This window comes from Dendropsophus ebraccatus, chromosome 9 (assembly GCF_027789765.1).
Source record: "Dendropsophus ebraccatus isolate aDenEbr1 chromosome 9, aDenEbr1.pat, whole genome shotgun sequence".
Classification (NCBI taxonomy): Eukaryota; Metazoa; Chordata; class Amphibia; order Anura; family Hylidae; genus Dendropsophus; species Dendropsophus ebraccatus.
In genome coordinates, this window is record NC_091462.1 from 594,636 (window position 1) to 609,864 (window position 15,229).

The 15,229-nt window shown below is 46.3% G+C and overlaps 1 protein-coding gene across 1 annotated transcript in view; it reads right to left on the minus strand.

Annotated features, from left to right (window-relative positions):
* The window catches only part of PLCD4 (phospholipase C delta 4), a 204,425-nt gene that overhangs the window by 46,855 nt on the left and 142,341 nt on the right, over positions 1-15,229 (minus strand). Inside the window, exon 13 of the mRNA XM_069982245.1 lies at positions 11,886-12,064. Within this exon, the coding sequence (XP_069838346.1) occupies positions 11,886-12,064 (179 nt within the window). The remainder of the gene's footprint in view (positions 1-11,885; positions 12,065-15,229) is intronic.

Here is a 15,229-nt window from a genome sequence, read left to right on the forward strand (position 1 = left end):
GTATATCGCCCAGCCCTATTAAAAGGTGAAAGCGAGTGGCAACATGTTAGGTCAGTACTCACTTCTCCCTTGTTCCCCACTCGTTGTCTGTGTTATTACACGCACATACAGTGAGCGGGGGAACGGCGGGCAGCTGCGGGAGGGGCAGCCCGGACTTTTCTTACATCGCTCAGGCTGCCCATTGTAGACAGCAGCATTATCCTGATCTGGGTATCTCAACCAGTTTGAAGACGACAATCAGCGATATCATGGATTATTGCACCAAATGATTATCAGACAGAACGGCCAGAAATCATCAGAGTACGGCCAATAATCCTTTGGTGTAATAGGACTATTAGCTGTACAGGGAACAGGACTGGTGTGTGGGGGGTCTGTATACAGGGGGAGAGGACTGGTGTGTGTGGGGTCTGTATACAGGGGGAGAGGACTGGTGTGTGGGGTCTGTATACAGGGGGAGAGGACTGGTGTGTGGGGTCTGTATACAGGGGAGAGGACTGGTGTGTGGAGTCTGTATACAGGGGGAGAGGACTGGTGTGTGTGGGGTCTGTATACAGGAGGAAAGGACTGGTGTGTGGGGTCTGTATACAGGGAACAGGACTGGTGTGTGGGGTCTGTATACAGGGGGAGAGGACTGGTGTGTGTGAGGTCTGTATACAGGGGGAGAGGACTGGTGTGTGGGGTCTGTATACAGGGGGAGAGGACTGGTGTGTGTGGGCCTGTATACAGGGAACAGGACTGGTGTGTGGGGGGTCTGTATACAGGGGAGAGGACTGGTGTGTGTGGGGTCTGTATACAGGGGGAGAGGACTGGTGTGTGGGGTCTGTATACAGGGGGAGAGGACTGGTGTGTGGGGTCTGTATACAGGGGAGAGGACTGGTGTGTGAGGTCTGTATACAGGGGGAGAGGACTGGTGTGTGGGGTCTGTATACAGGGGGAGAGGACTGGTGTGTGTGGGCCTGTATACAGGGAACAGGACTGGTGTGTGGGGGGTCTGTATACAGGGGAGAGGACTGGTGTGTGTGGGCCTGTATACAGGGAACAGGACTGGTGTGTGGGGGGTCTGTATACAGGGGAGAGGACTGGTGTGTGTGGTCTGTATACAGGGGAGAGGACTGGTGTGTGAGGTCTGTATACAGGGAACAGGACTGGTGTGTGGGGGGTCTGTATACAGGGGGAGAGGACTGGTGTGTGTGGGGTCTGTATACAGGGGGAGAGGACTGGTGTGTGTGGGGTCTGTATACAGGGGGAGAGGACTGGTGTGTGTGGGGTCTGTATACAGGGGGAGAGGACTGGTGTGTGTGGGGTCTGTATACAGGGGGAGAGGACTGGTGTGTGTGGGGTCTGTATACAGGGGGAGAGGACTGGTGTGTGTGGGCCTGTATACAGGGAACAGGACTGGTGTGTGGGGTCTGTATACAGGGGGAGAGGACTGGTGTGTGTGGGGTCTGTATACAGGGGGAGAGGACTGGTGTGTGTGGGGTCTGTATACAGGGGGAGAGGACTGGTGTGTGGGGTCTGTATACAGGGGGAGAGGACTGGTGTGTGTGGGGTCTGTATACAGGGGGAGAGGACTGGTGTGTGTGGGGTCTGTATACAGGGGAGAGGACTGGTGTGTGTGTGTGGGGTCTGTATACAGGGGAGAGGACTGGTGTGTGTGGTCTGTATACAGGGGGAGAGGACTGGTGTGTGTGGGGTCTGTATACAGGGGAGAGGACTGGTGTGTGGGGTCTGTATACAGGGGGAGAGGACTGGTGTGTGGGGTCTGTATACAGGGGGAGAGGACTGGTGTGTGTGGGATCTGTATACAGGGGAGAGGACTGGTGTGTGAGGTCTGTATACAGGGGGAGAGGACTGGTGTGTGGGGGGTCTGTATACAGGGGGAGAGCACTGGTGTGTGTGTGTGGGGTCTGTATACAGGGGGAGAGGACTGGTGTGTAGGGTCTGTATACAGGGGAGAGGACTGGTGTGTAGGGTCTGTATACAGGGGAGAGGACTGGTGTGTAGGGTCTGTATACAGGGGAGAGGACTGGTGTGTGGGGGGTCTGTATACAGGGGAGAGGACTGGTGTGTGGGGTCTGTATACAGGGGAAGAGGACTGGTGTGTGTGTGGGGTCTGTATACAGAGGGGAGAGGACTGGTGTGTGTGGGGTCTGTATACAGGGGGAGAGGACTGGTGTGTGTGGGGTCTGTATACAGAGGGGAGAGGACTGGTGTGTGTGGGGTCTGTATACAGGGGGAGAGGACTGGTGTGTGTGGGGTCTGTATACAGGGGGAGAGGACTGGTGTGTGTGGGGTCTGTATACAGGGGGAGAGGACTGGTGTGTGTGGGGTCTGTATACAGGGGGAGAGGACTGGTGTGTGTGTGGGGTCTGTATACAGGGGGGAGAAGACTGTGGTGTGTGGGGTCTGTATACAGACCGACACACAGACCAGTCCTCTCCCCCTGTATACAGACCCCCCCCACACACCAGTCCTCTCCCCCTGTATACAGACCCTACACACCAGTCCTCTCCCCCTGTATACAGACACCACACACCAGTCCTCTCCCCCTGTATACAGACCCCACACACACCAGTCCTCTCCCCCTGTATACAGACACCACACACCAGTCCTCTCCCCTCTGTATACAGACCCCACACACACCAGTCCTCTCCCCTCTGTATACAGACCCCACACACACCAGTCCTCTCCCCTGTATACAGACCCCACACACCAGTCCTCTCCCCTGTATACAGACCCCACACACCAGTCCTCTCCCCTGTATACAGGCCCCATACACCAGTCCTCTCCCCCTGTATACAGACCCCCACACACACACCAGTCCTCTCCCCCTGTATACAGACCCCGCACACCAGTCCTCTCCCCTGTATACAGGCACACACCAGTCCTCTCCCCCTGTATACAGACCCCACACACACCAGTCCTCTCCCCTGTATACAGACCACACACACCAGTCCTCTCCCCCTGTATACAGACCCCACACACCAGTCCTCTCCCCCTGTATACAGACCCCACACACCAGTCCTCTCCCCCTGTATACAGACCCCACACACCAGTCCTCTCCCCCTGTATACAGACCCCCCCACACACACCAGTCCTCTCCCCCTGTATACAGACCCCACACACCAGTCCTCTCCCCCTGTATACAGACCCCCCCACACACACCAGTCCTCTCTCCTGTATACAGACCCCACACACCAGTCCTCTCCCCCTGTATACAGACCCCACACACCAGTCCTCTCCCCCTGTATACAGACCCCACACACACCAGTCCTCTCCCCCTGTATACAGACCCCACACACCAGTCCTCTCCCCCTGTATACAGACCCCCCCCCCATACACACCAGTCCTCTTCCCCTGTATACAGACCCCCCCCCACACACACACCAGTCCTCTCCCCCTGTATACAGACTACACACACCAGTCCTCTCCCCCTGTATCCCCCCCATGTTACTGTGGATATTGCAGCTTGCCTCCCTCTGTTATTGCACAGTGAATGGTGCAGCAGGACCTCAGCTTGTTCCCGCTCTGCACAGCTTGCATATTCACTGTGAGTCCCCGCCCCTTCCTCCAAGAGGCTCCACCCCCACTGTGACATCATACCTCACAGGAGCAACTCCATTCTAGACACAACCAAGAAGATACAGGTGTGTGGGAAGGGGAGGACAATCAGGGGTGCACAGTCTGGGGAGGGGGACAGGGGGGTACAGGGTGACACTTGTCTGGGATGGGGGGGCACACAAGAGATTTGGGGTCCAGTGTCTATTTAGGGGTCTGGCTGTACATTATTCCATACTTCCCCCCTTAACCTCTTAGGGACATATGATGTACCCGTACGTCATATTTCCCATAGAGGTGTTCAGAGCGGGGCCGCGGTCCCTAGTGCCGTGTGTAGCCCGGGACTGCCGCTATTAGCGGGCACGGTCTGATCGCCGTGCCCGCTAATTAGCTAATCGGAGGCAGCTGTCAAAGTTGGCAGCTGCCTCCGATTACCGGAGGCAACCGTTCCCTGGTGTCTAGTGGGGAATAACCCTAACCGGAGGGGGGGAATAACCCTAACCCCATGGGGGGGAATAACCCTAACCCCAGGGGGCTGTATCCCTAACCCCAGGGGGGGGAATAACCCTAACCCCAGGGGGTGGAATAACCCTAACCCCAGGGGGCTGTATCCCTAACCCCAGGGGGGGGAATAACCCTAATCCCAGGGGGGGAATAACCCTAACCCCAGGGGGGGGAATAACCCTAACCCCAGGGGGCTGTATCCCTAACCCCAGGGGGGGGAATAACCCTAACCCCAGGGGGTGGAATAACCCTAATCCCATGGGGGGAATAACCCTAACCCCAGGGGGTGGAATAACCCTAATCCCAGGGGGGGAATAACCCTAACACCAGGGGGGAATAACCCTAATCCCAGGGGGGGAATAACCCTAACACCAGGGGGGAATAACCCTATCCCCAGGGGGGAATAACCCTAACCCCAGGGGGGGAATAACCCTAACCCCAGAGGGGGGGAATAACCCTAATCCCATGGGGGGAATAACCCTAACCCCAGGGGGGAATAACCCTAACCCCAGAGGGGGGGAATAACCCTAATCCCATGGGGGGAATAACCCTAACCCCAGGGGGGAATAACCCTAACCCCAGGGGGGGAATAACCCTAACCCCAGGGGGGGAATAACCCTAACCCCAGGGGGGGAATAACCCTAACCCCAGGGGGGGAATAACCCTAACCCCAGGGGGGGAATAACCCTAACCCCAGGGGGGGGAATAACCCTAGCCCCAGGGGGGAATAACCCTAACCCCAGGGGGGAATAACCCTAATCCCAGGGGGGGAATAACCCTAATCCCATGGGGGGAATAACCCTAACCCCAGGGGGGGGAATAACCCTAACCCCAGGGGGTGGAATAACCCTAATCCCATGGGGGGAATAACCCTAACCCCAGGGGGTGGAATAACCCTAATCCCAGGGGGCTGTAACCCTAACCCCAGGGGGGAATAACCCTAACCCCAGGGGGAGAATAACCCTAACACCAGGGGGGAATAACCCTAATCCCAGGGGGGGAATAACCCTAACACCAGGGGGGAATAACCCTATCCCCAGGGGGGAATAACCCTAACCCCAGGGGGGGAACAACCCTAGCCCCAGGGGGTGGAATAACCCTAACCCCAGGGGGTGGAATAACCCTAACCCCAGGGCGGCTTCTAATATTTGTGTAAAAAAAAACAAAAAAAGTTATTACGAGTAAAAAAAATCCCCCTCTCCTAATAGTTTGAATCACCCCCCTTTTCCCAGGTTTTAAATAAAAGTAAATAAATAAATAAATAAACCTGTTTGGTATCGCCGCGTGCGTAATCGCCTGAACTATTAATCACATTACTGATCTCGCAAAAAATCCCAAAGTGCAAAATTGCGCATTTTTGGTCGCATCAAATCCAGAAAAATTGTAATAAAAAGTGACCAAAAAGTCGCATAGGCGCAATCAAGGTACCAATAAAAAGAAGACAAAATGGCGCAAAAAATGACACCTCACACAGCCCCATAGACCAAAGGATAAAAGCGCTATTAGCCTGGGAATGGAGAGATTGTGAGGGACATATATTTGTTGACAATGGTTTGAATTTTTTACCGGCCATCAGATACAATATAAGTTATACATGTTATATATCGCTGTAATCGTAACGACTTGAGGAACGTGCATAACAAGTCAGTTTTACCCCAGGGCGAATGGCGTAAAAACAAATACCCCCCAAATAAAAGAAATGCTTTTTTTTTTCAATTTCACCACACTTTGAACTTTTTTCTGGTTTCGCAGTGTAATTTATGGTATAATTCAGCCGTCATTGCGAAGTACAATTAGTGACGCAAAAAATAAGGGCTCATGTGGGCCTCTAGGTGGAAAAATGCAAGTGCTATGTATGTATGTATGTATGTATGTATGTATGTATGGCCTTATATACACAAGGAGGAAAAAAACAAAAACGCAAAAACGAAAATGGGCCCCGTCCTTAAAGGGTTAAAGGGTTAATAACTGCCCTATCCAAATATATATCCCATTTATATAAACCTCACCTACTATCTGCAGGGGTAGGGAACCTTGGCTCTCCAGCTGTTGCAGAACTACAACTCCCATCATGTCTGCACAGCCAGAGTTTTAGCTTTGACTGTCCATGTATGATGGGAGTTGTAGTTTTGCAACAGCTGGTGAGGCAAGGTTCCCTACGCCGATCTATAAAGCACCTGTACCTGTCATTTTTCTAAATTATTTCTATTTTGAATTTGGTGACAGAATACCTTACTGGAGGTGACGGAATACCTTACTGGAGGTGACGGGATACCTTACTGGGGGTGACGGGATACCTTACTGGGGGTGACGGGATACCTTACTGGAGGTGAGGGCATACCTTACTGGAGGTGACGGGATACCTTACTGGAGGTGACGGAATACCTTACTGGAGGTGACGGAATACCTAACTGGAGCTGACGGAACACCTTACTGGAGGTGACGGAACACCTTACTGGAGGTGACGGAATACCTTACTGGAGGTGACGGAATACCTTACTGGAGGTGACGGGATACCTTACTGGAGGTGACGGGATACCTTACTGGAGGTGACGGGATACCTTACTGGAGGTGACGGAGTACCTTACTGGAGGTGACGGGATACCTTACTGGAGTTGACGGAAAACCTTACTGGAGGTGACGGAACACCTTACTGGAGGTGACGGAACACCTTACTGGAGGTGACGGAACACCTTACTGGAGGTGACGGAATACCTTACTGGAGGTGACGGACCTTACTGGAGGTGACAGAATACCTTACTGGAGGTGACAGAATACCTTACTGGAGGTGACGGACCTTACTGGAGGTGATGGAATACCTTACTGGAGGTGACGGGATACCTTACTGGAGGTGATGGAGTACCTTACTGGAGGTGACGGGATACCTTACTGGAGGTGACAGAATACCTTACCGGAGGTGACGGAATACCTTACTGGAGGTGACGGGATACCTTACTGGAGGTGATGGGATACCTTACTGGAGGTGACGGGATACCTTACTGGAGGTGATGGAGTACCTTACCGGGGTTGACTGGATACCTTACTGGAGGTGTTACTGCTGTTGTCTTCGCTGCTGAGTGGAGTTGATCGAATCTCAGGAAATCCTAGGTTAAATTGAACGCGAACATTCACGAACCTGCTGCATTAGATTGCTGATGCCTTCCCGATCCGTGGGGAAGGAGGAGACAGCCCGAGTACCACCTGGAATTCCGGGATTCAGCCTAGGTAATAGCCGAGCACTCTCCTCCTTCCCCATGGACCGGGAAAGCACCAGCAATCTAATGCGGCAGGTTTGATCGTCTCTACTGCTGAGCGTACCTGTGCATTAGGAGACGGCACCATAGATAAATTGGGGATCAGTGCTGTGTATATAGGAGCCCCCAGGGGGATCAGTGCTGTGTATATAGGAGACCCCCAGGGGAATTAGTGCTGTGTATATAGGAGACCCCCAGGGGGATCAGTGCTGTGTATATAGGAGACCCCCAGGGGGATCAGTGCTGTGTATATAGGAGCCCCCAGGGGGATCAGTGCTGTGTATATAGGAGACCCCCAGGGGGATCAGTGCTGTGCATATAGGAGACCCCCAGGGGGATCAGTGCTGTGTATATAGGAGACCCCCCCGGGGGATCAGTGCTGTGTATATAGGAGGACCCCAGGGGGATCAACGCTGTGTATATAGGAGCCCCCAGGGGGATCAGTGCTGTGTATATAGGAGATCAGTGCTGTGTATATAGGAGATCAGTGCTGTGTATATAGGAGATCAGCGCTGTGTATATAGAAGCCCCCAGGGGGATCAGTGCTGTGTATATAGGAGACCCCCAGGTGGATCAGTGCTGTGTATATAGGAGCCCCCAGAGGGATCAGTGCTGTGTACATAGGAGCCCCCAGGGGGATCAAAGCTGTGTATATAGGAGGCCCCAGGGGGATCAGTGCTGTGTATATAGGGGGTCCCCCAGGGGGATCAGTGCTGTGTATATAGGGGGTCCCCCAGGGGGATCAGTGCTGTGTATATAGGAGATCAATGCTTTGTATATAGGAGATCAGTGCTGTGTATATAGGAGATCAGCGCTGTGTATATAGGAGCCCCCAGGGAGATCAGTGCTGTGTATATAGGAGACCCCCAGGTGGATCAGTGCTGTGTATATAGGAGCCCCCAGGGGGATCAGTGCTGTGTATATAGGAGGCCCCAGGGGGATCAGTGCTGTGTATATAGGGGGTCCCCCAGGGAGATCAGTGCTGTGTACATAGGAGCCCCCAGGGGGATCAGTGCTGTGTATATAGGAGGCCCCAGGGGGATCAGTGCTGTGTATATAGGGGGTCCCCCAGGGGGATCAGTGCTGTGTATATAGGGGGTCCCCCAGGGGGATCAGTGCTGTGTATATAGGGGGTCAGTGCTGTGTATATAGGGGGTCCCCCAGGGGGATCAGTGCTGTGTATATAGGAGACCCCCAGGGGGATCAGTGCTGTGTATATAGGAGACCCCCAGGGGGATCAGTGCTGTATATATAGGAGACCCCCAGGGGGATCAGTGCTGTGTATATAGGAGCCCCCCAGGGGGATTAGTGCTGTGTATATAGGGGACCAGTGCTGTGTATATAGGAGCCCCCAGGGGGATCAGTGCTGTGTATATAGGAGCCCCCAGGGGGATTAGTGTTGTGTATATAGAGGATCAGTGCTGTGTATATAGGAGACCCCCAGGGGGATTAGTGCTGTGTATATAGGGGATCAGTGCTGTGTATATAGGGGATCAGTCCTGTGTATATAGGGGATCAGTGTTGTGTATATAGGGAAGCCCAGGAGAACAAAAAGTCGTATATGCGCAATCAAGGTACCGATAGAAAGAACATGCAAAAAATCTGACACCTGAGCCCCATAGACCAAAGGATAAATGCGCTATAAGCCTGGGAATGGAGCGATTTTAAGGAACGTTTATTTTCTGTAAAAGGTTTTATTTTTTTCCAAGCCATCACTTAAAATAAAAGTTATATGTTACATATCGTTTTAATCGTACCGACTTGAGGAACATATATAACATGTCACACGGCGTAAAAATGAAGCCCACCCCAAAGAAAAAGAATTGCGTTTTTCTTTTCTATTTCACTGCGCATATAATTTTTTCTGGTTCCGCAGCATATTTTTGGAAAAATTCAGCCCGTCATTGCAAAGTACAATCAGTGACGCAAAAAATAAGGGCTCATGTGGGTCCGAAGGTGTAAAAATGCGACTGCTATGGCCTTATATACACAATGACTTGTCCTCCACCAAATTGTTTGGACCTTCGGACGGGCAACGGGCCACAAATTGATTAAAGCTACAGGTGGTCTGGGCTCGGAGTACGGCCGCCAAAGGTGAGCAACACTGCACGTTATTTGCTGCACTATCACACTATGTGCATCGGTGCTGTCTTCCAATGAGTCGTGTTTATTGACACAGTCCTGTATACACCACTAGGGATGTAGATGTTACCTGTATATACCAGTAGGGGTGTAGATGTTACCTGTATATACCAGTAGGGGTGTATATGTTACCTGTATATACCAGCAGGGGTGTAGATGTTACCTGTATACACCATTAGGGATGTAGATGTTACCTGTATATACCAGTAGGGATGTAGATGTTACCTGTATATACCAGTAGGGATGTATATGTTACCTGTATATACCAGCAGGGGTGTAGATGTTACCTGTATATACCAGTAGGGATGTAGATGTTACCTGTATATACCAGTAGGGGTGTATATGTTACCTGTATATATCAGTAGGGGTGTATATGTTACCTGTATACACCACTAGGGATGTAGATGTTACCTGTATATACCAGTAGGGGTGTATATGTTACCTGTATATACCAGTAGGGGTGTATATGTTACCTGTATACACCATTAGGGATGTAGATGTTACCTGTATATACCACTAGGGATGTAGATGTTACCTGTATATACCAGTAGGGGTGTATATGTTACCTGTATATACCAGTAGGGGTGTATATGTTACCTGTATACACCATTAGGGATGTAGATGTTACCTGTATATACCAGTAGGGGTGTAGATGTTACCTGTATATACCACTAGGGATGTAGATGTTACCTGTATATACCACTAGGGATGTAGATGTTACCTGTATATACCAGTAGGGGTGTATATGTTACCTGTATATACCAGTAGGGGTGTATATGTTACCTGTATATACCAGTAGGGGTGTATATGTTACCTGTATATACCACTAGGGATGTAGATGTTACCTGTATATACCAGTAGGGATGTAGATGTTACCTGTATATACCAGTAGGGGTGTATATGTTACCTGTATATACCAGTAGGGGTGTATATGTTACCTGTATATACCAGTAGGGGTGTAGATGTTACCTGTATACACCAGTAGGGATGTAGATGTTACCTGTATATACCATTAGGGATGTAGATGTTACCTGTATATACCAGTAGGGGTGTAGATGTTACCTGTATATACCACTAGGGATGTAGATGTTACCTGTATATACCACTAGGGATGTAGATGTTACCTGTATATACCAGTAGGGGTGTATATGTTACCTGTATATACCAGTAGGGGTGTATATGTTACCTGTATACACCATTAGGGATGTAGATGTTACCTGTATATACCAGTAGGGGTGTATATGTTACCTGTATACACCACTAGGGATGTAGATGTTGCCTGTATATACCATTAGGGGGTGTATATGTTACCTGTATATACCAGTAGGGGTGTATATGTTACCTGTATATACCAGTAGGGGTGTATATGTTACCTGTATACACCAGTAGGGATGTAGATGTTACCTGTATATACCATTAGGGATGTAGATGTTACCTGTATACACCACTAGGGATGTAGATGTTGCCTGTATATACCATTAGGGGTGTATATGTTACCTGTATATACCAGTAGGGGTGTATATGTTACCTGTATATACCAGTAGGGATGTAGATGTTACCTGTATATACCAGTAGGGATGTAGATGTTACCTGTATATACCAGTAGGGGTGTATATGTTACCTGTATATACCATTAGGGATGTAGATGTTACCTGTATATACCAGTAGGGGTGTATATGTTACCTGTATATACCAGTAGGGGTGTAGATGTTACCTGTATATACCAGTAGGGATGTAGATGTTACCTGTATATACCAGTAGGGATGTAGATGTTACCTGTATACACCAGTAGGGATGTAGATGTTACCTGTATATACCAGTAGGGGTGTAGATGTTACCTGTATATACCAGTAGGGGTGTATATGTTACCTGTATATACCAGTAGGGATGTAGATGTTACCTGTATATACCATTAGGGATGTAGATGTTACCTGTATATACCAGTAGGGATGTAGATGTTACCTGTATATACCAGCAGGGGTGTAGATGTTACCTGCATATACCAGTAGGGGTGTAGATGTTACCTGTATATACCAGTAGGGGTGTATATGTTACCTGTATATACCAGTAGGGATGTAGATGTTACCTGTATATACCATTAGGGATGTAGATGTTACCTGTATATACCAGTAGGGATGTAGATGTTACCTGTATATACCAGTAGGGATGTAGATGTTACCTGTATATACCAGTAGGGATGTAGATGTTACCTGTATATACCAGCAGGGGTGTAGATGTTACCTGTATATACCAGCAGGGGTGTAGATGTTACCTGCATATACCAGTAGGGGTGTAGATGTTACCTGTATATACCAGTAGGGGTGTATATGTTACCTGTATATACCAGTAGGGATGTAGATGTTACCTGTATATACCATTAGGGATGTAGATGTTACCTGTATATACCAGTAGGGGTGTAGATGTTACCTGCACGGTCAGGATTACGGGGGAGTGGCCTTCAGAGTCTTGTGGTTCATCAGGGTTAAAATCTGTCTCCACGTGTCTCATAAATGGCGGCTTCAGGACATAACCGCAGCGGCCGTTCTGCTGGAAGAGGCCGTCATTAAGGTCCATCTCTACTCCCGGGGTCTGGAAATTCAGCGCCACTGAGGAGAAAGAGAGCAGGAAAGACTGTCAGGGCCGGAGACAGCCCACAAGAGTATTATAGTAGTTATATCCCTGTATATAGGAGCAGTATTATAGTAGTATATTCCTGTATATAGGAGCAGTATTATAGTAGTATATCCCTGTATATAGGAGCAGTATTATAGTAGTATATTCCTGTATATAGGAGCAGTATTATAGTAGTTATATCCCTGTATATAGGGGCAGTATTATAGTAGTATATTCCTGTATATAGGAGCAGTATTATAGTAGTATATTCCTGTATATAGGAGCAGTATTATAGTAGTATATTCCTGTATATAGGAGCAGTATTATAGTAGTATATTCCTGTATATAGGAGCAGTATTATAGTAGTATATTCCTGTATATAGTGGGCAGTATTATAGCAGTTATATCCCTGTATATAGGAGCAGTATTATAGTAGTATATTCCTGTATATAGGGGCAGTATTATAGTAGTTATATTCCTGTATATAGGAGCAGTATTATAGTAGTATATTCCTGTATATAGGAGCAGTATTATAGTAGTTATATTCCTGTATATAGGAGCAGTATTATAGTAGTTATATCCTGTATATAGGAGCAGTATTATAGTAGTTATATCCCTGTATATAGGAGCAGTATTATAGTAGTATATCCCTGTATATAGGGGGCAGTATTATAGTAGTTATATTCCTGTATATAGGAGCAGTATTATAGTAGTATATTCCTGTATATAGGAGCAGTATTATAGTAGTTATATTCCTGTATATAGGAGCAGTATTATAGTAGTTATATTCCTGTATATAGGAGCAGTATTATAGTAGTATATTCCTGTATATAGTGGGCAGTATTATAGCAGTTATATCCCTGTATATAGGAGCAGTATTATAGTAGTATATTCCTGTATATAGGAGCAGTATTATAGTAGTATATTCCTGTATATAGGAGCAGTATTATAGTAGTTATATTCCTGTATATAGGGGGCAGTATTATAGTAGTTATATCCCTGTATATAGGAGCAGTATTATAGCAGTTATATTCCTGTATATAGGAGCAGTATTATAGTAGTATATTCCTGTATATAGGGAGCAGTATTATAGTAGTTATATCCCTGTATATAGGAGCAGTATTATAGTAGTATATTCCTGTATAGCAGTATTATAGTAGTATATTCCTGTATATAGGGAGCAGTATTATAGTAGTTATATTCCTGTATATAGGAGCAGTATTATAGTAGTTATATTCCTGTATATAGGGGCAGTATTATAGTAGTTATATCCCTGTATATAGGAGGCAGTATTATAGTAGTTATATTCCTGTATATATATAGGGGCAGTATTATAGTAGTTATATCCGTGTATATAGGAGCAGTATTATAGTAGTATATTCCTGTATATAGGAGCAGTATTATAGTAGTATATCCCTGTATATAGGAGCAGTATTATAGTAGTTATATCCCTGTATATAGGAGCAGTATTATAGTAGTTATATTCCTGTATATAGGAGCAGTATTATAGTAGTATATCCCTGTATATAGGAGCAGTATTATAGTAGTATATCCCTGTATATAGGGGCAGTATTATAGTAGTATATCCCTGTATATAGGAGGCAGTATTATAGTAGTATATTCCTGTATATAGGGGCAGTATTATAGTAGTATATCCCTGTATATAGGAGCAGTATTATAGTAGTTATATCCCTGTATATAGGGGCAGTATTATAGTAGTTATATCCCTGTATATAGGAGCAGTATTATAGTAGTTATATTCCTGTATATAGGAGCAGTATAATAGTAGTTATATTCCTGTATATAGGAGCAGTATTATAGTAGTTATATTCCTGTATATAGGAGCAGTATTATAGTAGTATATTCCTGTATATAGGAGCAGTATTATAGGAGTTATACTCCTGTATATAGGAGCAGTATTATAGTAGTTATATCCCTGTATATAGGAGCAGTATTATAGTAGTTATATCCCTGTATATAGGAGCAGTATTATAGTAGTATATCCCTGTATATAGGGGCAGTATTATAGTAGTTATATCTCTGTATATAGGAGGCAGTATTATAGTAGTATATTCCTGTATATAGGGGCAGTATTATAGTAGTATATCCCTGTATATAGGAGGCAGTATTATAGTAGTATATTCCTGTATATAGGGGCAGTATTATAGTAGTATATCCCTGTATATAGGAGGCAGTATTATAGTAGTATATTCCTGTATATAGGGGCAGTATTATAGTAGTATATCCCTGTATATAGGAGCAGTATTATAGTAGTTATATCCCTGTATATAGGGGCAGTATTATAGTAGTTATATCCCTGTATATAGGAGCAGTATTATAGTAGTTATATTCCTGTATATAGGAGCAGTATAATAGTAGTTATATTCCTGTATATAGGAGCAGTATTATAGTAGTTATATTCCTGTATATAGGAGCAGTATTATAGTAGTATATTCCTGTATATAGGAGCAGTATTATAGGAGTTATACTCCTGTATATAGGAGCAGTATTATAGTAGTTATATCCCTGTATATAGGAGCAGTATTATAGTAGTTATATCCCTGTATATAGGAGCAGTATTATAGTAGTATATTCCTGTATATAGGGGCAGTATTATAGTAGTTATATCCCTGTATATAGGAGCAGTATTATAGTAGTATATCCCTGTATATAGGAGCAGTATTATAGTAGTATATTCCTGTATATAGGAGCAGTATTATAGTAGTTATATCCCTGTATATAGGAGCAGTATTATAGTAGTTATATTCCTGTATATAGGAGCAGTATTATAGTAGTATATCCCTGTATATAGGAGCAGTATTATAGTAGTATATTCCTGTATATAGGAGCAGTATTATAGTAGTATATTCCTGTATATAGGAGCAGTATTATAGTAGTTATATCCCTGTATATAGGAGCAGTATTATAGTAGTATATCCCTGTATATAGGAGCAGTATTATAGTAGTTATATTCCTGTATATAGGGAGCAGTATTATAGTAGTATATTCCTGTATATAGGAGCAGTATTATAGTAGTATATTCCTGTATATAGGAGCAGTATTATAGTAGTTATATTCCTGTATATAGGAGCAGTATTATAGTAATATATCCCTGTATATAGGGGCAGTATTATAGTAATATATCCCTGTATATAGGG